Raw genomic sequence first — 27,382 nt, 5'->3', positions numbered from 1 at the left:
TTGTGCGTATTCAGCTTTACACATGTGGCCGAGAAAGGAAGGAAGGAGGGAAGGAAGAAGAGTGGGCAGGGTTCTGGGAAAAGGACTTTGGCAATCCCACCTGCCATTGAACCCAGTGTGTTTTGACTACATGCGATTTTGGCTTTAGGTGTGATCAAGTTTCAGGCTTACTGTATTAATAAGAGCATCCTGGTGGTAGTTGGCAATACTTCTCTGTTCTTCAGTGCTGTTTCCTAATTGAACTGTTTGCTGCACAAGTACACTAGCAGCCCGAGTTCTTAACATGTGGTTTCCCTCCTTAAACTGTGCCTTTTTATTCTCTCTCTCTCTCTCTCTCTCTCTGTACTAGAGTGTCATCCAAGCTGCTACTTTTTTTTTTTTTTTTGTAGAATACATGTTTGGTACTCGCTCGGTTCTATTTCTTTTCCAAACAGAGCTATTTTTAGTTCTCTACTCTGATGCCTTCCCAAGATCATCTTATTACTGAATCTGAAGCTACTCTGCAATACTCCTTAAATGTTTGTCAGTGTTCAGAAATCATTGATCTTTTCTTCAACCCCTGATTGATTTTTAGCTAAACCAAAGGAACTCTTAGCTTTTAAGGCTATGGATTTGCCTAAGCGTCATTCATAATTTTGCGGTGTATATTCCAAGGCTCTTATTAAATAGCTAAATGTGTCTGGTAGTAAATCTGCTTCATTGGATATATAAACACTTCCAAAAAGTAAATTCAAAGAATTACAGCTCTACCTGCCACACACGTATTAAAATTCCCACCATGGTCTGCATTTAATTCATAAAAATGAAGACTTTTTGATGTCTTAGTATTATTAATCATCTCATTTGGGTACTATCCTTCTTTTAAGGAGGTCAACATAGCTGTCATGAGGTTCCTTCATTTATCTTTACAGCAACCCCTTGAGACTCACTTAGCTGAGTACAAGTGGAAAATGTATCTTTTTTTACATACTATGAAAATCTAGTTGGATTAATCTTAGCTAAATGGCACATGGGATATTTCCAAATGGGAGTTTAATTTGCAAATGTGTTGCTTTGGCAACAGTTTTGTGTTTTTTTTAAATTATTGAATTTGTCCCTGAAAGCGTAAATCCATACAAGATTGGGGGAAATGTGAGTTGGCTTTTTGATGCCAAAAGTATCACGTGGGTGCTGAAGGAAACTGGTATGCCTGAGGAGCACTGACTCCACAATAAACACTGCTATGGAAGTACTGAAGGTCACAAAATAAAGCAAATATCCAATATCTGGCAACCAAAATGATTTATGTCTGTTAAGTAAGGTAACCAGGAAATATTATAAAGTGTCCAGATTTTTTAAAACTTTGTATGTATTTATAGAAGTGTTTATACACCTCCCTCTTGCAAAACACCAGAGTGCTATACAACAACATAAAAGCAATGCAAAGCAGTCATTTAAATGACTGGCTACTCAAGGAACATTTTATTATTTATTTTATTTCATAAAAATTTTACACCACTTGATTGTAAAAACAACAACAAACAAACCTCCAAGTGATGTACAAAAAAGGTCAAATAAAATTATCACTAAGAATTAAGAGCAGTAATTTAAGACCTTTGAATAGTTAAAATAACAATAAACGAAGCAGATTAAAACTCACATCAACTTCTAAATATCTCTGTAGGCTTGTCTAAACAAAAATGTTTTAGGCGCCAAACAGGCAGGGAGTTCCGAAGTGTAGATGCTGCCACACTAAAAGATCAAGGAAGATGGAGCAAAGAGAAATTTTCTCAAAAGAGGCCTCTACCTCTCCCCCAGTGCCATTTCATAAAAACAGTTATGCTGCCACTGCTGAATCACAATAGTACCACAGTAGGAGCATGGGGAAGCCACTGCAATTAATATCTATGCAGGCTGTGTGTAGCAAACAACTCTTCTTTACCCTCAATTTTTTCGATAGCTGACCTAAAGGAGATTATAGAACGCTAGAATGTTGTTTGATATTTATCATAAATGTTTGGCTAACTAGGAAATTTTTTTTGGAATGGATATTGAATTTGAAATTCAGGGTGTTCAGACATGAACTTAGATTCAATTTTAAAGTGTACCTAAAAATGTAGACTCCTTACATCAGTAAGGATTTTTAAGAAAACACAGAAATAGGTTTGGCATTTCAAAAGTCCACTGTGTAAATGGCTTCAATTCCAATAGCAGATCCCACATATATACGGAAGCCACCACTCAAGTTACTTCTAAATAGTGTGGCTGATGTTACAATGAGGTCCAGTAATAGAATTGTCAAAAAAGATGAATTTATAGAGAACACACTGGGCTGTTTGCCAGGTTCTGTTTCTTGATCTGTTTCTGGCTTGAATAGGTTGTTGCTGATGACAAGTAGCAATTTCAGATTGCGATGCCTGTAAATAAGGGCAGTTCTTTACCTGAAGTTTCATTAATAGGGTAACCATCTTCCATAATCGGATGTTACAGTGAACAAGTCCTGTATCATTCTCATAGGTCAAGAAAATCTAATCCATTAGAATTAGCAGTCTCACTTAGTTATTTATAAGAGTTAAGCCATCCATCTGAAGTTAATTGAGTCAAGGTGGATCGAGTAGAAGCAGAAGCCTTAGAGTGCCACTCAAACCAAGACCCATTGGAGCAACACTGCCACTGCTGAGTCTACAGCTCCACCAGGCCATGTGTCTAGATTTTCTCAACAAATTTGCAATTTATCTAAAAAAAAAGCTCACCAACTTTTGGGTTTTCCTAAAAAAAAGGTGTAACAATTTTGGGGTGTCATGGTTTTTAATTTTTGAAATATGGCATCCCTACACTGTTTATACTAAGCTGGGAGAAAGAAACACGTCTGCCTCATCCAGCCCCTTTCTAGCATGACAAATCAAGGGTTTGGATTGTTTTATATATCACTAGAGAAGTTTTGAAGGTTTAGGATTTACAAACCTAAAACAATCCTCAGAACTTTAAAACTCAATGAAGGACTGTATTTGATTTAGTTGTAGAAAGGCTTGTTAGCAATGCCTTTTTGTGGAAATTCTGGTAGAGTTGCTAACCAATAGGTTATTTACTGCTTTTATAAAATATTCGGTCCTCAATTTTTTTCATTTATTTATTTATTACATGCTTTTCAGGACACATTGTCCTTACAAGGTGAGGCCCTCCAAATGAATGATGCTGGACTGCAACGGCCTCCTTCCTTGACCATTGGCCATGATATCAATGGTATCTCTTGACCATGATATCTCTGGGCTAATGAAAATTGAGTTCAATGATTTCTGGAGGCCCAGAGGTTCCACACACATGCTTCAGTTAACTCTGGAATTTGTAGTTTTGTTAAGGGGTTGAGTGACTATTACAGGAAATTCTAATCACCTTCAGACCTAATTGTGTGGATAACAGGTCCCAGTGTGGTCTGATTAATATCCCACCTCTGCCCCGTCTTATAAAGTATTGCTAGTGCAACTGAGCCAGGATTAGCTAAAATGAGTTAGCCAAGTTAGAATCTACTGGTGTATTGCTCCTTTGGTCATGTACATACAGGCAACAACCGATTAATGCACACCCCAAAGATGCACAATTGTGCATGGCACCGAACCAGGATGTGACCCAATAATATAATATAACATGACACAAAAAGGGTGGAACGGGGATGGAGCAGAATGAAATGGTGCCATAAAAGGGCAGAGCATGCTTATATGCGTTCTGCCAACATGTGCAGGGGTCGGGAATAGAACCCTCACGTGAAGTGCTCATCAGCTGTATATCCCCGTGGTAACCACAATGCAATTATGAAAGTTGCCTACCTTTATTGATATATGGAAAAGAGAAACTTCTTTTCTGCCTCTTCATTCTAAGGCTCAGTGTACACATAATGCCAAGCCAAACTATGGCTTAATGTGATCCCAGATAGGAGATTGTGGTGGCTAAACTCTTCCCCTGGTACTCCTGCTGCTGCTTCTGCAGATATACTATCCAGGGCTAAGAACTCAGGCTGTGGTTTGTCGCCTCCAGACAAATCATGAGCCTGTGTTTGGTTGACATGATAAACCCAAACCATGGTTTAGCACCAGGTAGTGCAGCTGCAGTCAGACTAGGAAATAAGTGCAGTGGTTACAGTCTTCTCTCTGGGAACCCATGTCTTCATGCTAAGCCATGGCATGGCTTCATGTTACATGCAAACTGGGTTTAATTAATGAAGGTATGCGATATACTCCATATTCTCCAGTGTTTCCTGTTCTAGTTTCCTACTGGTAATCTTCCTGCAGTTCCACACTAATAATCTAAAAGGAAAATCTATTTTGGACAGGCTACAGGGAACTATTTGCTTCCTGTCTACTTCGTGAGCCTGAGAAACTAACAGACAGCCAAGTCGCCCTCCTTCCTCTCAATTGTTAAATTAACATTTCTGTCTGTTGCCTGCAGAAACAGATGATGTGAGCTGGAACAAGTTACTTTTCTCACTTCTCATTTTGTATATACTGTGATAACATTAGAAAATGTTGCTTAGCCTGGCTGCCCTTGGCTGTTTGAGGCAGGGTGATCTCTTGTTTGCCACAGGAGCAGCCACACATTAATGCAAATATGACTATCTCTTTTTGTGAACTCAAGATATTTTTAGGTATGTTGTAGAGTTCATTGTTACTGACTGTTGCACTGCAGAATGGCATGAAAGTCATGGCTCTGGGAATATAACATGGTTTCACTGTTCACTGATATTACTGTTGGATCAATCCATCAACCTCTGATGGATGATTTAGAAGGATTGGGTCCAGCATCACTTTCGCTGTGCTTGTGTGCCAGTATCCATACTCAGCAGAGTTACATCTCAACGCAGCTCCTTCCTTGGTAGCGTCTTTGGGGTTGGAGGTACACACAGTAGGCAATAAACACTTATGGATGCCATAAAGATTCAGTCAAGTGTAGAACTTTACTTGACAGGCATAAAAGCGTATTGGTAGCAAATATATACAGACATTCACCACTGCCATGGTCAAGGCATGCTTAGAGTCCAGCAAGAGTCCAAGACTCTCTGTTTCTCTTACCACAAGACACAAGCAAGAGACTCACAAGTTATACAGAACCATTGGTATCAATACTTCCTGTCACACTGTGCACGTCCAAAGAACAGTTCCCACAGAAAATGTCCTTGCATAGACAAAACAATCTCAGCCTTCTGCTGCTTCTTGAGACTTCTTCTCTGTTCTTCTCTGTTTCTGGAACAAATGATTCTCTCACACACAGAGAGAATATCCAACAATAATTTCATGCGCTGAATAATAGCTTAGAAGAGAATCAGAAGGCAGAGGATTGTCCAGGTGATACCTTTTCCTACAGCTGGTAGCACCTGCCTGAAAGTGCAAGAAAAGGTATTGCAAGAAAAAGTTATTAACTAGTACAAGGAATTTGAGTAGCTACTGTTGTGGACTGTGCTTCCTGCGGTTCTCCTGTTAGACTTTAGCCTGGGATTTGCATTAGCAGAGATAGATGGAGGCTTCACAGTGTCTATGTGTAGCATGCAAGCATCAGGCACTCTGAATCAGCATGCCTAACAAAAATAAAATCCTAGCCACCTAGAAGCCAACTTGTATATTAGTTATACATTAGGAGATCAGGAAAGTAGCCAATTCCTATGAGCAATGTAATGTGTGAAGATGGCAACTCTTGCAGTACTGTGGCAGCCACTTTTGTGGACAAGGAAATACATATTCGGCCACCCCTTTCATGGAAGTTCCTTCTGTAGTACTGAAGAGTATCTGCCTAATTATACTGCTCATATGATTAGATCATTGTCTATGCTACTAAATGCACATAGAGAGGCCAGTGGAATGTATGAATTAGCCATAAATTGGGTTCACCAGGCTCTCAGCTGTCTGTTCAGCATCTGTTTCTTGCAGAGTCACAGCCAAACCTGGAACTGATTCTACTTGTGACCAGAATAGCCCTTGTTCACTCTTCTTTTCCCCGCTGAGTTTCTGGCAGAGTTTTGCTGAAGTCTTTGTGAAAGGCACAATGAAGTAGTGCTTTTTCAGGCAAAAGGAAATGAGAGAACCACAGGGTGTGATTAACACTGGAATCTAATCTTACTCTTGCCAACAATGGGGTCTTTTCTTCTCCACCTGCTGGGCTGCTGTGAAGAATTAGAATTAGTAAAGAGGAATGTGTGTGAAATGCTTTTGGGTTTTCAATAATTAGCAAATTATCAGGCGGATAATCTCAATGAACTGGGATCCAGAAAGGATGAAGATACATTATCACACAGTTTCAGTTCAGATTGTTTCTTGTTGAGAACATTTTTCTATGGAGCTAGGTCCTTTGGAGAGAGGAATGGGCAGGATAACTTGATCTGTTTTTCCCTTGACAGTCCCTGTGGCCTGTGACCACACTGAGAGACCTGGTTACAGCCTTATTGCACCAACCCAGAGTGATGTTGAATCATGTTAATGTTATGTGCTTTAAATAGAACTAATTTTTTGCAGAGTGATATAGTACTCTACTAGTTGCAGATTAGATACAGCCTAGGGATTCGTGTGTCTAGAGAGAAATAAAGGCTTAAATTGTTCTCTCATGGCCCTATTCACATCTTCATTGTATACATCAGGGAGAAAACAACCCCAGCCACTGCTACCTCATTGAATATAACTAATTAAATCAGGCACTCTGAATCAGTAAAAGCTTGACCACCTCAGGAGTGTATGCTAATTTCTCTTCCTTGAATTTCCAGTTTTAGCAAAAAGACACAACTCATGTGCATGGTAGTATCCTCTTCCTTGTGTTGGGGAGGACCGCTCAGTGGTAAAGCACATCTTTTGCATGCAAAAGTTCCCAGGTTCAATTCCTGGTATCTCCTGATATGACTGGAAAAGACTTCTGTCTGAAACATTGGAGAGTTACTGCCAAATAGTCCAGTCCAGAGGTAGGCAGAATCAGGGTCCACTGGTAGATCTCTAGGTGATTTTCAGTAGATCAGCAAGTGCTTCTGATTTCCAGTTGTCTGAAAATAGCAACAACTAAAAGGTTTTCACTTTCTAAATTAGGCTGATGTGGGGGGGCCCTTGGCCTAGCTTTGCTAAAGCAATGCCTACATATATCTGCCCAACTGAGCCACCATTTTGCACCTGGCTCCAGTTGGTAGATCTCAGGGTTTTTGCTGTTAAAAAAAAATTACATCCCACAAGTCAGAGGTCTGCTCGTCCCTAGTGTAGACATTGTTGGGGTAGATGACAAATGGTTTGACGCTGTATAAAGAAACTTCCTGGGGGTGGTGGTTAAGAGACTAAGAGCAAGATAAAGTTAACTTTTGTATTCCTTCGTACTCCCTCCCAAGGTTTGCTTTAACCTGGGTATAATTTTTCCTGTGCATCAGTACTAACCAGAATTGTGGCTAATCAGGATTGCCCTTGTACTCAGAGTTGAATAACCACTTCAAGTCCTGGTTCTAGATCTGATTACAGCAGCAATCCTGGCTACTGTTAATTTGCAGATGTAATGTTACACTGCCGAGAGTGGGAGAATGTGAGCTTGCAGAACATTCATGATATCCCTGTCATTTTAAGCAAATCAGGAATGTTACATCTATATCAGGCCAGAGGAAGAAAGTGAAAACATACACTAGCAAATTTCTGTCATTGTGTATCTGAACTTGGTATTTTCACCCCTCCTCATAATGTTCCCAGTATCAACAAGAGCTGGGAGTTTTCTGGGATTGGGCAATTCTAAGAGATAGTTTTGGTATGAGTGATTCACAAGGGAGAGGGTATCAGGCAACCCTGCACAATCCCACAGCAAGCTTGCTGTTAACCTCAGATTGTGATAAACTCCTTTCTTTTTGCTGCTTAAGTCCTGCCTCATGCTAAATGGTTGCTTACAGAAAGCTTGTGGTAACTTCACATTATGGTGACGATATAGGGAAAATATCTGAACAAACATTAATTATGCAGTGTAATATTTCTGAATAGGGAACACACAATTAACTGGGTTTGAAAAAGTACAGCAATTCTCTTTTGCAGTGGATAACAAGGAGATGGCTGGTGTAAGTTACTTGAAAGGACAGGACAAGATTTTCCAGCATAGAGGAAAACAGGTTCACAGCTGAGCCTAAGTATATTAACTCATAAATGGGCAGAGAATTGCAGCCAGGGATTAAAAGGGCTGAGTGTCAAAAGAGAAGTCCCAAGTATAAATTTAAAAGAAATGCACTTCATAGTTTCACTGCCATCTTTGCTTTCCCACTGCTTGATGTATTCATACCAAAGTCTATTCTACTTTCCATTCCACTCCATTCTTCTACCTGTCATTTTACCCTGAAAGCCTTTGCAGTTTTTATTCAGCATTAGAACTATCCTCAGTCATCATATTGACTCTAATATCTGAGACCTACTCGGCAGGCAAGTGTACTGAAAGATATATGTGTTTTCTAAGAGGAGGAATTAACAGCTAATAATTATAGTTACTAGCAACAAGAGAACTTAATATGCTCCAGCTGAATTTTATCCAGATAAATGTTGCTGTCTGTATTATTTTTTGCAGCATTTTAAATGTAAGACGGATCTTAAAATGTTCATATTTCTCACTATATAATCTTGCAAAGGAGGACACTGCAAGTAGTAGACAATTTCATGACATAATTCTTACTTTACAACAAGAATTATGGTGAATGAGCTGAAACTGAGATGAAAGGTTGCTCTGTCCACTGATCCATGCAAGCTTTAGCTTTTTCTCTTTTTTCCCTTGGCAACAGGTTTACAAAGAATCTCTCTCCTGATAAGATCAACCTGAGCACACTCAAAGGACAGGGGCAGCTGACTAACCTTGAACTAGATGAAGAGGTCCTGCAGAATGTATTGGAATTGCCCACCTGGCTTGCCATTACTCGGGTCTTTTGTAACAAGGCTTCCATCAGGGTGAGTTAAATTATCAGCAAAAGCTTTTGCAGTACTGAAAGTATTTCCTGTCCTGATTACATGCCATTCTTCCTACTTTCGTACTAAACAAGTGCAATCCTCACTCCAAGCTGCTCTGGCTTTGTACCCAAATCGCTAATCTTCCCATACGTGTGCTATGAAATCTGCTCCAATAACTGGCACAAGAGGATCAAGTTCTGAACCAAGAGACGCTGCAGAAATTACAAGCAGACTGGTTAAATTCAGTTTTAAATTGATTGTTCTGTTTCATCTGAATTTGTTCTGTTTAAATGCATAATTGCAAGGATTGTATTTAGTAGTTGCAATTGAACATTTACACACAGAGCGCAATGTTCTCCTCTTGAAAATGTTGCCCCAAGCTCTTTTTGAAGCAGGAAATTGATTTTTCAGTTGATGTAAGCGAGTAATCGTTTAAGCTCCATTAGGATTACCCATAGTGACACAAACCCCGTGCAAAATGGTTTAGGAGATTGTTAATAAAAAGTGCAGCTTTGATTTGAACTGTTCCCAGAGTAATGACCCCATCGGCTCCTTTGCCTTCTTTGTTTAATACTCAGAGCTGCTTTTCATGTTACTGCTTTTTGATAGGGATGTTAATACTTGCAACATTTTAGGAACATTTTATCGGCTGAAACACCAGAAATGTCTGTTCCTTCTCAGTACATGTATGGAGAAACCACTGGAGAGTTGAAATTACTGATCCTCCTTTTGCCAATACATTTTAATTTTTTTCTGACATATGTATTAATATGCTTGTTGATAAATTAACATGAGAAGCAGCCCTTGCAAGAAATGCAAAGCAAACACAATAAGGGAGTGGACTGTTTGTTATACTCCCAAATATGAGACTGTATAACTAATGCAAACAGCAAGATTTCTCATGTGTAACATGACTCAGGATTTGATCTGCATGCGCATTGGCAAGCTTGGTTATGAAAAATGTAACAGGCCCAATCTTTTTCAGGTTAATGGAAGGTTACATAAAAAACAGAAATTACAGAAACCAGCGAGGTGAAGGTTTCGTTTCATTGTCTCTAGAAAGACCATCTCATACTTCAGGGTCTTGGTACTGGATAAGTGTTTTAAAAGATAGCTGGAAAAGGGGCTTTGTAGCAATTCACTAACATTTAACAGCATTTCAGATTTTGAATAAGGGTTATGAGGACCTCGGGTTGAATGTGCTTCGGGTTGAGCATGTTTGAGTTGCGCTCCGCGGCAACCCGGAAGTAACGGAGCGGGTTACTTCCGGGTTTTGCCGCATGCGCAGACGCTCAAAATGACGTCACGCACATGCGCAGAAGCAGCAAAACGCAACCTACGCAGGCGCACCATCGCATCTTACGTTGCTTTCAGGATGCGAACGGGGCTCCGGAATGGATCCCGTTCGCATCCTGAGGTACCATTGTACATTGATTGGGATACAAAGATGAAGTTAACATAACAATTATGCAAGGGGGATAACTGATTGGGGAATCCTCGGGTGCTCTGGAGTAGGGGTAGGCAACCTAAGGCCCATGAGCCAGATGCTGCCCAATCGCCTTCTCAATCCAGCCCACGGACGGTCCAGGAATCAGCATGTTTTTACATGAATAGAATGTGTCGTTTTATTTAAAATGCATCTCTGGGTTATTTGTGGGGCATAGGAATTCGTTCATTTCCCCCCCCCCCCCGCAAAAAAAAATATAATTCGGCTCACCACATGGTCTGAGGGGCAGTGGACTGGCCCACGGCTGAAAAAGGTTGCTGACCCCTGCAGTCTGGAGGGTCTTCCAATTCCCTGGAGCCTCCTGTCATGGGTATGGGAGATTACAGAGAGGTGGAACTGGTAACTTTCCTAAATGGGTGGAAATGCCTTTGGCTGGTGCAGCGGGATCTTTGGATCCAAGCCATTGTTTCCTGTTTGGCTGTATATTGTACTTGGGCATCTGATAAAGTAGGCATGAAGGTTCATGACACAATAAATCTAAAGACCCAAAGCACTCTTTGTTCTTTATCAAATGTCTTCTGCATGCAAGGGTACAAGAAATAGTATTGTCCTCAAACAGCTTGTATTTCCATAGAGCTGCTTTTACAGTGTCACTTTTCAGAGCAGCAGTTTGCTGGAACTGATCTTATTACTGTCACCCTGAATCTATTTAGCCCTTGTGACAGTTCGTGTTTATTTTACATCTGCTTTCTTGTTACAGATCCAGTGGACAAAGCTGAAGACTCACCCAATCTGTCTGGTAATGGCCTTGCTTACCTGTTAGTGAGAACTTGTAACTCTAGATTGTTTCAGAAAAAGAGAGAGCATGTGTTTTCAATGCTGGAACTTAAGGCTATATACTTCTACTGTTGATCAAACTGGTGGCAGCATAGGGCTATTTCCAATATTGCAACTTTCATTGAGAGGTATAGTCCTGTATAATTCCAATGATTAAAATTAAAATGTGGGAAGGAAAGAACTGATACCTAACTAGTGAAATACACTGACTTTTCCATACAGTGGTGCCTCGCAAGACGAAATTAATTCGTTCCACAAGTCTCTTCGTCTTGCGGGTTTTTCGTCTTGCGATGCACGGTTTCCCATAGGAATGCATTGAAAATCAATTAATGCGTTCCTAGGGAAACCGCCTTCAGACCAGGTCCGGGGACAGTCTGTCCCCGGACCTCTTCTGAAGGCTGGGGGGGGGGGATAAGGGCTTTTCTTCCCACCCCCAGCATTTTAAAAAACCCCGGGACAGCGGAGGACTTCTCCGCTGTCCGGGCAATCTTAAAATGCTGGCGGGCGGCATTTTAAAATCGCCCCGGGACAGCGGAGGACTTCTCCGCTATCCGGGGCGATTTAAAAGCCCCTGGGAAGGCAGGCAGGGGGGACAAAGACTTTTGCCCCCCCGCCAGCCTTCAGAAGGTGTTCCCGCCCCCCCGCCCCGCTTCGGAGCACCGTTCCGAAGCGGGGCGGTGGGGGAAGGTGTTCCCGCCCCCCCGCCCCGCTTCGGAGCACCGGGAGAAGCGATCTCCCCGCAGCCCCTTGCTTCAAAAGAGGTCCGGGGGCAGCGGGGAAGAAGCGCTGCGCTTCGCGCTGCCCCCGGACCTCTTTTGAAGCAAGGGGCTGCAGGGAGAAGTGATCTCCCCGCAAACCCTTGCTTCAAAAGAGGTCCGGGGGCAGCGCGAAGCGCTTCCCGCTGCCCCCGGACCTCTTTTGAAGCAAGGGGCGCTTCTCCCTGCAGCCCCTTGCTTCAAAAGAGGTCCGGGGGCAGCGGGAAGCGCAGCGCTTCTTCCCCGCTGCCCCCGGACCTCTTTTGAAGCAAGGGGCTGCAGGGAGAAGCGATCTCCCCGCAAACCCTTGCTTCAAAAGAGGTCTGGGGGCAGCGCGAAGCGCTTCCCGCTGCCCCCGGACCTCTTTTGAAGCAAGGGGCGCTTCTCCCTGCAGCCCCTTGCTTCAAAAGAGGTCCGGGGGCAGCAGGAAGTGCAGCGCTTCTTCCCCGCTGCCCCCGGACCTCTTTTGAAGCAAGGGGCTGCAGGGAGAAGCGATCTCCCCGCAAACCCTTGCTTCAAAAGAGGTCCGGGGGCAGCGCGAAGTGCTTCCCGCTGCCCCCGGACCTCTTTTGAAGCAAGGGGCGCTTCTCCCTGCAGCCCCTTGCTTCAAAAGAGGTCCGGGGGCAGCGGGAAGCGCAGCACTTCTTCCCCGCTGCCCCCGGACCTCTTTTGAGGCAAGGGGCTGCGGGGAGATCGCGATCTCCCCACAGCCCCTTGCTTCAAAAGAGGTCCGGGGGCAGCGGGAAGCGCTTCCCGCTGCCCCCGGACCTGGGGCTGCGGGGAGAAGATCGCTTCTCCCCGCCGCCCCTTGCTTCAAAAGAGAAGACCCGCTGTCCCCGGGGCAAGCTTCGTTTTGCGAAGCAAGCCCATAGGGAAATTCGTCTTGCGAGGCAACTCGAAAACGAAAAAACCTTTCGTTTTGCGAGTTTTTCGTCTCGCGAGGCGTTCGTCTTGCGGGGTACCACTGTATATGCATTTCTGTGTCTATTAGCCATGTTTTATATTATAATGTTCCTTCTTGCATTTTACTAGTTGCTTCCAAGGCAAACATCTAGTTTTGATTCAGTTGTGATTCTGTTGTGTTAAATCACTTCTGAGATTATTGCCTTACCTGTGTATACTCAAAAATTATACACAAATGCACATCTTTGTGTTTTTTAGAGTAGTGACTTGTGAGAATGAAATATTTTTTTTAATATGGTTGTAATAGGCTAAGTAAAGGTCTTTTCTTTTCAGATCTAACAGAAAAATGTCTTTTGTATTGCAATTTTTCTTTTTCTTTTTCTTTTAGTAGCTTATTGTTCCTTTTGAGGGGATGAGAATACTGTTGGGATTTTGAGGGGCATTTGACACACATGGACAATATGTCAATTCCTTACCTAGAAATGTCTGTCATATAGAAATGTTGCAATATGTAACGTAAACATAAATTTGCCCTGAATCTAGGCATACATTTTAATATGTTTCAGTATTTAATTTTTGTGTGCTTTATAGTACAGTTGTGATTCTCCCCCCCGCCTTGATTTTACTATTTTAGATTTTGTAAATCTCTTTAAGGGTTTTTTAAATAATCCAGCAGTGTATAAATGTTATGAAATAAAATAAATAAAATAAATTATTGTGGAACTATATGTTTTTTTGCAGACAAGTGTTCCCTAATTTGCCTTTTCTGGAATAAAGTAATGGTGGGAGTTGCCAACCGTTACAAGGGTAAATAATTTAGTAGGATGAAAAGGTATTTAATCCCACTTGTTTGCCAGTACTTAACTGGAGATTCCCCCAATCTCAAGGTTGTTTTCCCCCTAGCTGAATTTACTTACAGTTTCAAAGCTTGAGTAGGCAGGATATAAAATAATAATAGTAATAATAATTATATTAAAGGGTGGTAGCCAACTAAGGTTTACTCAAAAGTCTATTTCAGTGGGTCTCATGATAATTTACCAGTATTAATACAATTTTATAAAGGACGATATAGATTTGGGAAGCATATGAAAGAAAGAAGAAAAATGAGGAACAACATTCAAAACAGAGAACAGCCAAGTAGATCATACAGAAAACATTGCTGTGTAAATAATAAGGAGATTTGCCCCAGGAAGGTTTTGATACTTGAAACCTATTGGGCTTACCAGACTTGTTTGCCTAGCCTCTCACTTGTGCTAGTAATTAATCCTGCAGTTTCAGAAGGAGCCTGAATATCTTAAACCCAAACCTTTAGGATAGCTAATGAACACTTTTTTCTTAGGTAACTTTTCCATGTCTTGTTTCCTTGCTATGTTCACAGTTGTTGGATAAAGTTGAAGTGGAGATGCGGACATGTGAAGAGCCCCGGCCACCCAATGGACAGTCTCCTATTGCCCTTGCTTCAGGACAAAGGTTAATATTGCTTGTAACCAACATTTGTCATTGCAGTGTTTTATATTACTTCTGCTTTCCCTGTTCCCAAATGATGTGTTGGGTCTGACTTTGTAATCCAAGTTTTCTACTTTTCAATTCCTGCTGCTTGAGATTTTACTGAAAATCTGGACACTTATGTTGAGCCTGTACTACAGAATACAGAGCCTGACTTCTGTATTGACAAATAAAGTATTATACGTTTAGACTCAAAACCACAACAAATTCTGCTTTTATATGGCTTTGGTGTAAAAGCAACCCTCCTGTGAGTCTTGTGTAGTTTTTCCTTGATCCTTTTCTTTCTTTTACAAAATGCAACCAGGGAGGCTACATTCTTTTGCAGAAACCTGGGGAAATGATTCTTAACCTTTTCCCTGCTTAATAATCCCACTAAGAAAAGTTACAGGTTTTTCTTTTCTTTTTCTTCTTTGCACTGTAGGATCTAGATGGGGGACCTTTTTAATTTTTATTTTTTATTTGCAGCCTGGAGGTTCCTTACCCCCTGCTACAACATTTCTGGCTTCTCTGCTGGATGGGACTCTGTAAATGAGTATTTTTGTTAATGTGGAAAGAATTGTTATGTGGCACTATACATATTGTACACAGGTCCCACTTACTGAAAACAATGGAAATTGTTTGTCAGGCAAGCATTCACATAATGAGTCCACAATTTCCATTGATTCTTATGGGAACATTTCTAATTGGGGATGTGTCTCTTTCCCCTCTCTCCATGGTTTCTTCTTGAAATGGTTGCAGCTAACCAGCAAAAGTAAGACAAAGAAAATACTGACTTCTCTGATCTCTCCTGTTCCCTAGTTTGTCTGATCTCTCCTGCTCTTTGATTTTTCTGATCTCACTACCTCCATACCTCCCTGCATGGTTTTCATCTGAAAATGGCTGTTACCAACCAGAAAAGCACAAACAAGCAAGGAAATAAGGAAGCAGGCAAACTCCAGATGTTTGGATATCTGAATATGCAGAGTATATAGTAAAATTTAGGAATAATTTTTTATGTTTGGATAAGTGAATTTTCAGAGTGGGCAGATAGTGGACCCTGCATGTATACTCTGTTTAATTAGTTGCAGCCACCAGAGTAGTACAGGCAGGGTGGCATTGCTTACCTAGATTCCGAATGCCATATGTTGCTGCCAATAACTGAGAAGTAGTGTGGTGCAGTGGCAAGAGCCCATGCTGCCCCAGCAACTGCTACTGTGTTTCTTGTTGTTAATGATAAATAGTAAGGGGTGCAGGTGGCGCTGTGGTCTAACCCACTGAGCCTCTTGGGCTTGCCAGTCAGAAGCTTGGCGGTTCGAATCCCCACAATGGGGTGAGCTCCTGTTGCTCTGTCCCAACTCCTGCCTATCTAGCAGTTTGAAAGCACACCAGTGCAAGTAGATAAATAGGTACCATTGTGGCGGGAAGGTAAACAGTGTTTCCATGCGCTCTGGTTTCCATTACGGTGTTCCATTGCACCAAATATAACTTGCTCCTCTTTGTTTATTACTGTAGGATCATAATTGCTCATGAGTGTTTCAGTTTATAAATTGAATTCAATTACTGAATACATTATAATATCCTGAAACATCAGAATTTCACATTCATGAGCAGAGGGACATTTCATTACTACAGTGCTCCTTGATACTGAAGAAGGGTTGGAGAGTATAAGCATGGAGGTCACATCTAGCTTGTGAATCTGCTGTGTTTAATACCAGCCTAGCAGAAACTTGCCTTGTAACAATGTTATGTCATGCTGCAATGATCAGATTTCCTGCCCTTTTAAAAGCCCTTTCCCTCCTTACAGTGAATATGGCTTTGCTGAGAAGGTAGTAGAGGGTATGTTTATTGCTGTCAATTCCATCACCATCAAGATCCACTCCAAGGCCTTCCATGCTTCTTTTGAACTGTGGCAGCTTCAAGGATACAGTGTCAACCCCAACTGGCAGCAAAGTGACCTCCGCTTCACCCGCATCACTGATCCAAACAGGGGAGAGGTAAATAGTCTCTTATTTGAAATCTCTTCTGCTGACTCACAAGGATTTGCAATACAGTGGTACTTCAGGTTAAGTACTTAATTCGTTCTGGAGGTCTGTTCTTAACCTGAAACTGTTCTTAACCTGAAGCACCACTTTAGCTAATGGGGCCTCCTGCTGCTGCCGCACCGCCGGAGCACAATTTCTGTTCTCATCCTGAAGCAAAGTTCTTAACCTGAAGAACTATTTCTGGGTTAGCGGAGTCTGTAACCTGAGGCGTATGTAACCTGAGGTACCAATGTATAGACATTCAATGACACCCCCACACCCCCCTTTAATAATCTGCTACCTCTCCAGCTGGTTACAGCAACCTCCTTTGAAGCTATACTTTCAAGGGGTTTGAATCTAAACCAGCTTCCCACACACTGAGAAAGCGAACCTTCACACACTAAGAAAGCAGGGAACTACCTAGTGCTGCCAATCTTGTTGGGGTTCCCTGTCTGTGCTTATTTCTGCTGGCAGGGAGCCCTGTTTGCAAAGGAGTAATTGGGAGCTCATCTTAACCTTCTGGTTGTCATGTATGGGGCAGGTGGCCATGGTTTGTGGGAAACAGCCTTATGGCTCAAATTGCAACCTGTGCCAGGCCTAATTAGACCCAAAGGATAGAGGATGCTCTAAGGCTGCTGTTGGCCACATCTCATTCTGAAACAAGGTGGGATGCTGAAGAGTTCTATTGTTTCCCCTAGAGTGCAATCACACATTTTCTTCCTGTTTCAGTAAAGTATGTTTCCTAATTTGCTACAATACATTGTATCCATCTGTAAAAGTTAAGCATTCTTCCCTTTTTGTCTTTGTGTTCTCTCTCCCCTCTGCATAGGTTCTAACATTTAAAGAACTCACCTGGCAAACGCTTCGCATAGAGGCAGATGCTACAGAAAATGGAGATCAAGATCCTGTCACCACCCCGCTAAGACTTATTACGAACCAGGGCAGAATCCAAATATCTCTTAAGAGAAAGGCAAGTATGGAAAGCGCAGTTGGATGAAATACTTAGTAGGCCCCACAAGTGTGTTCAGATAACATCCTTTGGTCTTCTACTGAATATTGGAGATCTGATATTCTTTGCTTACGCAGTCATTCTGCATTCAATTAGAAAGTCTGTGTTCTGTAGCTGTAATGAATTATTAAAATTTGCATTTTATTTTATTTTTATTTCGTAAGGTTTTTATGAGGGACATTGTATGGCATTGCAGTGTGGTGTAGTGGTTAAGAGCGGTAGACCGGTAATCTGGTGAACCGGGTTCACGTCTCTGCTCCTCCACATGCAGCTGCTGGGTGACCTTGGGCTAGTCACGCTTCTTTGAAGTCTCTCAGCCCCACTCACCTCAGAGTGTTTGTTGTGGGGGAGGAAGGGAAAGGCGAATGGTGGCCACTTTGAGACTCCTCCGGGTAGTGATAAAGCAGGATATCAAATCCAAACCCTTCTTCTTCTTCTTCTTGCAGTATGTTTTGTCTCAAACAGTAATAGAGAGGAGTGGGAATTCATAGTTAACATTAGGGTGTGTAATAGGTGTATAAAAGCAGAGGTCAAGGTACTGGAAACTATGCTCGAAAAAGAAATCAAACTCCCGATTTAGGGCCATCTCAAGTTTCCTCCCCCCCCCCCCAAAGAAAATATTATTTTTTTTAAAAAAAAACTTCAGCTTGTCCAATTTCTGTCATGTTCTCCAGATTGCATGCCCTCCTTTAGACACTGTGGTAAAGCCCATGGCTGTGCAGATACCAAGCACCCTACAGAAGTACATCAATCTTCACATATGATAACTTGATTATTATATACAAATTCCCACAGTGAGATGAGTGCTTGAAACACCCACACAGCATAATCTGTTCGTTTTCATGCTCTAGCAAGTTTAACAACGCAGCCTGTTCCTTTCTTCTTCAGATAAAAGTGATAAATGCTGAGCTATGAGCATGCCGGCAAATGTAACTTCCATCAGATACCCGAACTAGATATCTGCAATCAGCCAGAGGCGTTGCCTACTTCTCACTTTGCTGAGGTTGCACATGTCCACTGAAACTCAGTTAATTAGTTCTGTGAAGTCCCATCAGCAAAGGGAGTAAATGTTTTTGGACCAGATGTTTATGCTAAACTTTTTTTCTGTTTGTGAGACAGACAAAGGATTGTAATGTGGTGGCATCCAAGCTCATGTTCCTTCTTGATGACTTGCTGTGGGTGCTGACTGATTCTCAGCTGAAGGCAATGATGAAGTATGCAGAGTCCTTGAGTGAAGCCATGGAGAAGTCAGCTCAGCAAAGGAAAAGTTTGGCTCCTGAACCTGTCCATGTAAGCAGCTCTTCCTTACATGCTATGATGGTGTTCGGTAGAATAAATAGAATTTATTATTTATACCCCGCCCATCTGGCTGGGTTTCCCCAGCCGCTCTGGGCGGCTTCCAACAAAGTATTAAAATACAGTAATCAGTTAAACATTAAAAGTAAATAGCAAAGACATTAGTGAAGAAGCTTTTACTGGGTATAGAATTTTCTGTCACTGTCAGATGGCTGCCCTTTTGTCTTTCACATAGTGGCCACTGCAGAGATTTTGCTTGCTGAGGAACAAAACATATTAAATAGAAATGGACAGTTCTACCATCTCTTTTCTGCCACTGTTTTTTGTAAAACCCTCTTGAGACCTCTTCTTCAAATGTTTCATGCATTGGTATCCCTCTTATGCCCCTTCCCTCATGTTCTCTCTTTAAACCACCCATTAAATTACACTAATTGCCTTTTAAAATCTTTATTAACTTGGTGTTGAGATTGCATAAGCAGTCGGTGCTTAAGATGATCCAATTTTATTTTCCATAGTAACTTTCAAACTGACTTCCCTAAAGAACATCTGATCTTAGATCAGACATGAGAGAAATACTGCCTGATCTTTAAATAGTAAGGCTAAAAGGCAACATTTCTACCCATCCTGAAGATTCGTCATTGGTATCCCTCACTTGAATTCATGCTGCAGGTGAAAAGGAAGAGCCAAGGCTGCAAAAGAACAATCTTCATTTAATTAGACATTTTCAAAGCCTCACTCACCCCATATTAAATTTCTGTTTCAGTAGAGCACCCTCTAGGGTTTTTCTTTTAGTATAACCTGTGTTGTCTCCTTCCTCGTAAAATATAAATCCATTGTTTCACCTTGGTTCTATATGTATATGCCTAGGCTTAATTTCTCTGTTATAGATCACACCTCCAGCTCCGAGTGCTCAACAGTCCTGGCCTCAGTCATTTGGGAACAGCCACAAAGTGATCAGCCAGTACTTCGAGAAACATGATATGAAAGAGTCTTCCTACCACCTTCTCATCTCCCGTCTAGACCTTCACATCTGTGATGACAGTCACACCCGAGAGACAGGTACCCAAACATAAAATGTGATTAGGAGAACCTAAAATTCTCTTTCCTTATTCCCTTCCTCCCCACCCTATCTTTTCTCATGTGTCTATCCATTGCATGGTCTTAATTTTTGAGTTGTAAAGTTTTGCTATTGAAAAGCTGTATTTTATAAATGTTGTAAGCTGTTATAAGGAGTCTAGTAAAAAAAAAAAGCAGGTTACAAGTCTATATAAAAACTATATGATGAGAGACTTCTTACAGGCATCAGTGAGGCAGTAATCATGGTTCAGAAGTGCCTAAGAGGAAAACTGCATATTTTGAGGAGAAACATGAGGTTCCCAGCCCTTTTATTTTTCTCTTAAGGCAAATTATGCAAGAGGCACTTCCAGAGAAAATTGGTGGGTGGGAGAAAGTGCTTTACTCTTACTCCAGTTATTATCATTCTCTGCCAGTGATCTTCCTCACATATTTTTAATCATTTCTCATCCACTCCCAAACCTGGCTTTGAAACCATAAGTATGTTTGGGCTAAAGGAAGAATAACCAAGGTGGAGATAACATCTAAGCACCCCCTCTCCTGCCCTATTATGCTTCCTGACAAATTACCCTTCTTCTACGTTAGTAAACATGAGCTTGGGGATCTGTTTTTGCTGAGGTAATATGTAGTTCTATCCTGAGATTTTCATTTTCATTTTGAGCTGAAGTTTGGATGGTTTTCTGAGGACACTGGTGGAAGTTGAAAAGCAATTTACATAAGCAAATAGAACAGACACTTGATCTTATTGAAAACAACTTGATTGCTTTCAAATTCATCTGGTCTCTTATGACTTTTGAATCCTGGCTGGGAAAATCTGGAGTAATTCAACTAAATTAATCTGGTGAATTTTCTCTTGAGTTTTCTGGTGATCTTTCTCTACTTGAAAAAAAATTTACCTCCTTGAGGAACCATCTTGCTATTTTGGTTTGTCCTAGTTTTAATCCTATTCCCGGGTGGCTGTTCTTCATCTGCAGTGGTTGCTATTGTTAGTATACAGTGGTACCTTGGTTTATGAAGTTAATTCGTTCCATAAGTCTGTTCTTAAACCAAAGTGTTCTTAAACCAAGGCGTGTTTCCCCATAGCAGCAGGGGACTCAGTTTACAAATGGAACACACTCAACAGGAACATGTTCTGCTTTTCAAGGCAAAGTTCACAAACCAAAACACCTACCGTATTTTTCGCTCTATAAGACGCACTTTTCCCCTCCTAAAAAATAAGGGGAAGTGTGTGCGTCTTATGGAGCGAATGCAGGCGGGAGGCTCTGCTCAGCACTACCTTTAAAGAGCCATGTGGAGCATGTGTGCGGCTCTTTGGGGCTTTTCCCTTGCCCAGGAGAGGCTGTGTGCGGCTATCCCATAAGCTAGGACAACCAGCGGGATCGCTGCGCTGCGATCCCGCTGGCTGTCCTGGCTTCTTGCTTAGCCGCCCCTTGCCCGGGAGAGGCCGTGCGCAACTATCCCATATGCCAGGACAGCCAGCAGGAACACTGCGTAGCGATCCTGCTGGCTGTCCTGGCTTCTGGGATTCAGAATATTTTCTTTCTTGTTTTCCTCTTCCAAAAACTAGGTGCATCTTATGGTCTGGTGCGTCTTATAGAGCGAAAAATACGGTACTTCTGGGTTTGCCGCGTTCTTAATCCAAGTTGTTCATAAACTAAGCTGTTCTTAAACCAAGGTACCACTGTATATCCCTTTCCCCCACATCACTGACAGACTCTTTATTATTAGAATAACATGTCTCAAAAATATGTAGTTAGTTCTTTTACCTGAGTGCTATTTCTTCAGCATTATTCCAATTTGTTTTCTTTGTTTTATTTCCCACAGTTAGTGCATATTTTCCAGCAATTTCATTAGCTACAGCCGTGTAGATGTTTGAGAAACTAGTATCTCTATCCAGTGGCACTAGAGGCCCGGTATATATGTTTAATACATCATAGTGTCTGCATATTGGAGGAATTTTGTTGTCGGGGCCAGTGATAATAGGTTATATTATCTGTAAGACAGATTTTTTAAAAAGATGTTTGAACTGTATTCTTTAGAAAGCTTACCTAAGGTGGCTTACAATAAAATATATAAATGTGTATTGGACCACACATCTTTAGGGCTCAGCAAGCCTTTCAGTTACAGCTGGTGAAAGCTGGTCCACACAGGCCACTGATTCACATAGATTTCCAATTAACAATCCCAGAGGATGTGAGGGGCCACTGAACTGCTCTGGAACTTGTCCAGAATTGCTGTATTGGCTGTTAATCCACTCCTCTGGAAGCAGTCGGAATATAGGCAGAAGCGCAAGGAGTGACAATTTTGTAGTGTAAATAGGACAGAATCCCTGCTGGTGAAGAACTTGTCTTCTCCAAAGCAGTGCAGTGACTACAGCACTGTGATCTGGCATCCTCTTCAGCCTATATGAGAATGCTGGACTCAAAGAAGTATCACTCAAAGAAGAATGCTCACCTACACAGTTGGTTTCTGATGCTCCTGATGTAAGACTGAAATTGGTTTTTTTCATTTTCCCATAGGTGCTTCCAAACATGGAATAATGGGAGGTGCAATGCAACTAACATTTAGGAGGTTGGCCTTTGACTATTATCCTTTCCACTGGGCAGGTAAGAACATTCTGTGAGTCTCATTTGTAATTTAAACAGTTTTAATGACTAAGAACTGGAATTTTAGTCAGTCTACCTCAATTTAGTTTTGTCAGTGCGCTGCTGCAATAAACTTCTCTGGTACCAACATTATCCTATCACCACCATGGAATGGATAGGGAGAGGAGGGAAGGTGCACAAAAGATATGTGGAAAGGCATACATGGTCTTTCTGATTGAGGTTTATAGGTTGTTTTTAGCAGGGCTCAATGTGCAGAACATTGCGAAGGTTGCACTAATTGCAACAACATTCTTCATAGCAGTCATAATACCAAGGAGCAGAATATAGTGAATCCAATATTCAACAAATATGATTTCTATGGTACAGGAATTCACTGTCAAGGGAAGATTTGAAAGACCTGAGTGCAACAAGTTAGTAATGGTTGTACTTTCATTGTGCTAAAAATTGTGCAGAAATTCCCTGACATAAAACAATGAGCAGAGATACAGCTTTGAAAAGCTTTTGAATTTGAAACCCAAATGGCAAAATTTGTTCACCTGTGCGATGAGTGGTACTAAAAGCAGACAAACTCTCCCATCTGAAAACTGAACTATGCCACTAACAAGGAAAAACGAATGCTTTGGCTGTTTGAGGAAGGTTGTGCAGAGTACAGTAGAGCATTTGCAGAATGGATCATTGTGCAGTTGAGAGACAGTGGTCCTTTCAATATTAACCTACTGTATTATTCAGGAGACAGCTGCAAACACTGGGTGCAGTATTGTGAGGCCATGGAAACCCGGGAACAGTGGGCAGAAAAGCTGGTGAATGAATTCCAAAGCAAGATGGCAAAACATGGTGAAAAAATAAGCTCTGCCTTCTCCAAAACCACTGGAAAAGATTCTCCCTTCAAAAAGAGACCGGGTAACACAAAATACATATCCTTCATACTTGCTTAATCATGAATTCACCAACCTCTGGAGGCTTTTGAGAAGACATGTGACCCTCAAAATATGGGTAACCCTGTGTTCTGTAAACTGCTGTTGAATCCTCCACCTGCCACAGTTCTACAGTTACTAATGTGCCATGTTGAACATTGTAAAAATTAGGTCTGAGACCAGAATAAAACAAAGGTGACGCCTAAAATAATGTCCTTACCGGTTTAATTCTGGAAAGATTTCTGAATAGAGTTCCCCAAACCAACTTGCCAGGTCAGCTGTGTCAACAGCCTCCTCCCTCCTTTCCCAAGTAACCATCTAAGATAAGACATGGGGCCAGCAGTTGTTCCAAGCTGCACCACCTCTTCTTGCCCCCAAGCCGTTGGCCATTTCATTTCGGGAAGGGGAGAAGGAAAATTTACTTCCCTCCACCAACATTGTAGCATATTGGAGTGTTAGAGATTTGGCACGGAGTCTTTCTCATCCACCGCCTTAGGGTAAGGAAGAGTTAGCCACCTTGTGGCAAAAGAGAACAAACCAAGTTTCATGACCCACCATGTATTTTGTTTGAGGTTTACTAGGAAAAGAGTGGTTTCAATTTCTACCTACTTTCCCCCCTCTTGGGTCTGGGATCTGAGGGAGATTGTGGGCAGAGGGTATACTGCTGCTGCTGCCTCCCTACCTGAATATAATTAGGGTGAATGAGCATTCTTTTGTGGATGTGGGAATCTGTTGCTGCAATTTATGGTGTGATCATTGAGCGCCTGCTCTAGACCACTTGAGGAGAAAATTAGGGCTTCCCCAGCACCTGTGCAGGCATTGGGAAAGGGGGAAGTGGTGCAAGGAACTCCATTGTTTTTCTTTCTACAAATTGTAGTGCAAAGTGAGAGCAAAGTTTCTGCCCTTTCTCTGAAACCTCTGGCATGTACTGAAAATGAGAGGGGTGACTGCGCTGGTCCAAGATGCTTTGCTGCCTGAAGTAGGATGCAAATGGTCCTCCCTGGCTAGGGCCAACACTTAAAAAAGTTTTGTTGCATCACTCAGACACCAATTCCTGCCTCTCTGTTTTTCTCCCTCCCCAAATGCTACATAGCAGGGCTTTCCTTAATGGGAGTAGTCAGTGGCCATGATAAATAATAGCTGGGAAGTCAAGCCACAATCTGTGGCTCCCTGCTTTTGAGTTTTCACCAAAGTCCCTGAATCTAGAGTAGTGGGCAGGGTTTCCAAGAACCATGATTGGTTTCCTTTTTAAGTACAAATTATTGATTGGAAGAGCCTACTATGTTTTCTCAAAGTATTACATTTTTTCCATGCTGTGTTATCTGCTTTGAGTCCAATGTTCCATATCAATACAGAATTGGTGGGAGGAGGACTACCTTGTTAAATTTTGTGTTTGAAATATAATTTTGCCTGTTCTGATGACTAAAAAATGTCTTTAAGATGGTCTTTCTAGTTCTCAAACAAGCTCACCAGAGAAAGGGATACCTCAAGCAAGCATGCCATCACCTATCCTATTTGGACTCCAGCGGCCTGCATGGAATAGACTCCGATCTAGCTGTGTGGTTGTCCGAGTTGATGATTTGGATATTCATCAGGTACAGTTGTTGATAGAGTATCTGCTGCCACATTGTTACTTGCTCATTCTTCCTGACTTGTGAACCAAACCATAGGTTCAGACACTTGCTCACTTCTTTATGCCTTTTAAAGTACAAATGCCCAATACATGTTCATTTTTTTATTTGATCTTAAACAATGTCAGCACAAAGGTTGTTCTGTGGCTGAAAGTAGGCCTCTTAGTAAATATTTTTCAATCTAAGCTGCTGCCTTTGTTGCCACATGTTCTGGTGTTTGTTTTTCAAAGAAGCAAATAGATGATTACTCTGCCTCAAAGGGAGAAAATATACTACTGTAATATGGTCATATAGTATATCATTTTTTGCTATCAGCTTGTTTGTGCTCACATGTTTTTCAGCTTCAGGGCTCTTAATTTTTGAGATTCTAGATTGAAATAGTGCTTCAGAGAAACAGTTCTTCTGTCTTTTAGACCTTGGGCACCACAAGGCCAAATCACTGTCTTCTATTGTCTTCAGACATTATTTTTACTCTTGAATGAGAATCTACAACTCCTTGTTTTTCAGGTTTCCACAGCTGGACAACATAGTAAGAAACCCTCAACCCTGCTCTCATGTAGAAGGAAACTGCTGAATCTTCCTGATCATACCTCAGCCATTCATATTGAGTTCACTGAGTACTACTTCCCAGACAATCCAGATTTTCCAGGTAACTATTCTACATCTCCTCAGGAATCTATAGGCCAAACTAGATGATAAATTACCTCCATATCTGTGCACTTGAATGCAACATTTTTAAAATACAAATTGCCAGCATGAAAATCCTTTGCCACTGCTATTGTCTCAATTCAAATTGGTGCAAAGAAATAGAAGCTCCACAATGTGGGAAAGCCCCATGTTAACCCAGCATAAAATACACCTATGAGCCTACTGGACACCAAAACATCTGAAGCACATGGACATTACAGCCACAGATGACTTCTGGAAGTGTAAGCTGCCACAAGCAGGCCTAGCTCAACTCTTTTGGAACGGCCCAGTATCAAACACTTCTGGGAATGAGAATAATTTGGTGCTGGACAAAACCATGTCAAAAGGAGACACCATGTGGTGACATACCTGTCAGGTGAATCTTATCAAAAGGTCAAGATGGATGGTTCCACACTAGCAGCAAAACGAATAATCATCCAACACTGGAAAGTCTGGGCCACACCAAGCACAGAAAACTGGATATGAGACCTCCTGCAACTAGCAACCCTTCAGAAAATTCTGATCCATAAACTGCTTAAAGAGTTCAGCTTCCAAGAGATTTGGAGTACATTTTTGGAACTATTCACTGAGTAATACCCACAAGCAGAAGAAGTGGGGGACACAACTTCTCCAACCTAACAGGTGTTTACAGAGAACCCCAACACAGCATTTACATTCATTAATCCTAACCCCTCTCTGAGTGTGTGATTCTGAACAGTGTATAACACACGAAACAACTGGACATTGGAAATTAAAATGCTATAACTATAAAACATGGGGTGCAGGGAGGGAGGAGAACTAGTGTGTGTGTGTGGAATAAGGAACTGTACTGTGAAAACCCTAAGAAACCATAGATTTTTTTAATGGTGGCATATGAAAAGCTTCTGTTAACTTCAGTGGGAGCTTTTTTCCTATGCAAATGCTTGGAGTGGGGAAATCAATCTGAACTGAGACCATTGTTGGGAGACAAAGGGTTAAAACCTCCCACACCAGAGTCCTGATCCACACTGGGGTGTTTGTGTATGTGCCAGCACTGGCATTTTGTATAAATTATAAAACAAAAAAAACATGGTTTGCATACAAAAGGTGTCCAGGTAGGACTGGGAAAGGACTCCTGTGTTCCCTAGCAAATAACTGCACTTGGTGGCACAGATATGGAGCTAACTTATCGTATAATTTGGCTCTATTTCTCTAATTTACAATATTATTTCTCTTTATTTGCTTTTGCATTCTGAGGAAGCTGATCCTGTATCTTTCTGCAGGTTTGGAAATTTGCCTTAAGAAAGCCTATGAGGAGATTGAGGAATCCCAACGTTAGTTTGGTCATCAGAGATGAGAGAAATCTTCCTAGCTCAGTTCCCCTTTTTTAAAAAATGTGTGAAGAAAATGTGAAACCACTTCTTGTTTCTTCAAAGCGTTCCAACCCTTTGGAAGAAACTGTTTCAGTAAATAAGAAATGATAACACATTTTCACCCAGCCAGCAGAGAGGGAGAAATGAAGTGCCAGAAGACTTTTGTTCCAATGCAGATTAGATTAGAAACTGTTTGGGGGGGAGGCTTCCTCCTCCCCTCATGCTTGCCCTGAGTATTAATCCCTTCAGCAACCCATGCCTCATTTCTTCTTTCCCTCACACTTAATTAGATTTTGCCAGTTTCTTTTCTTAAATATCTGCCACTAATCTCTGATAACATTGTATATAATATGTGTGCCCTTGTGTGGCCTTTATTTCACAGTGGGTGTTGTGGAGATTTAATTCCTGCAAAATATTTGAGCTAATTGGATGCAAAGTGACACTGGTAATGGAGAGTGTTGTAAA

General features: G+C 41.6%; 1 protein-coding gene across 2 annotated transcripts in view; it reads left to right on the top strand.

Moving 5' to 3' along the window:
* LOC308479363 (bridge-like lipid transfer protein family member 3A) overlaps nt 1-27,382 on the top strand; it is a 50,134-nt gene that overhangs the window by 9,870 nt on the left and 12,882 nt on the right. For both annotated transcript variants that reach the window (XM_081009957.1, XM_081009958.1), the window contains exons 2-12: nt 8,738-8,900; nt 11,108-11,146; nt 14,221-14,312; nt 16,132-16,321; nt 17,178-17,318; nt 18,477-18,647; nt 19,541-19,712; nt 22,247-22,333; nt 23,063-23,233; nt 24,688-24,842; nt 25,386-25,527. In XM_081009957.1, the coding sequence (XP_080866083.1) occupies nt 8,738-8,900; nt 11,108-11,146; nt 14,221-14,312; nt 16,132-16,321; nt 17,178-17,318; nt 18,477-18,647; nt 19,541-19,712; nt 22,247-22,333; nt 23,063-23,233; nt 24,688-24,842; nt 25,386-25,527 (1,523 nt within the window). The remainder of the gene's footprint in view (nt 1-8,737; nt 8,901-11,107; nt 11,147-14,220; nt 14,313-16,131; nt 16,322-17,177; nt 17,319-18,476; nt 18,648-19,540; nt 19,713-22,246; nt 22,334-23,062; nt 23,234-24,687; nt 24,843-25,385; nt 25,528-27,382) is intronic.

The sequence above is a fragment of the Podarcis pityusensis genome (genome assembly GCF_964106645.2).
Source record: "Podarcis pityusensis genome assembly, chromosome: 6".
In the NCBI taxonomy this organism is placed as follows: domain Eukaryota; kingdom Metazoa; phylum Chordata; class Lepidosauria; order Squamata; family Lacertidae; genus Podarcis; species Podarcis pityusensis.
The sequence above is the reverse complement of the archived record's forward strand: the minus strand, read 5'-3'. Positions and strand labels throughout refer to the sequence as shown.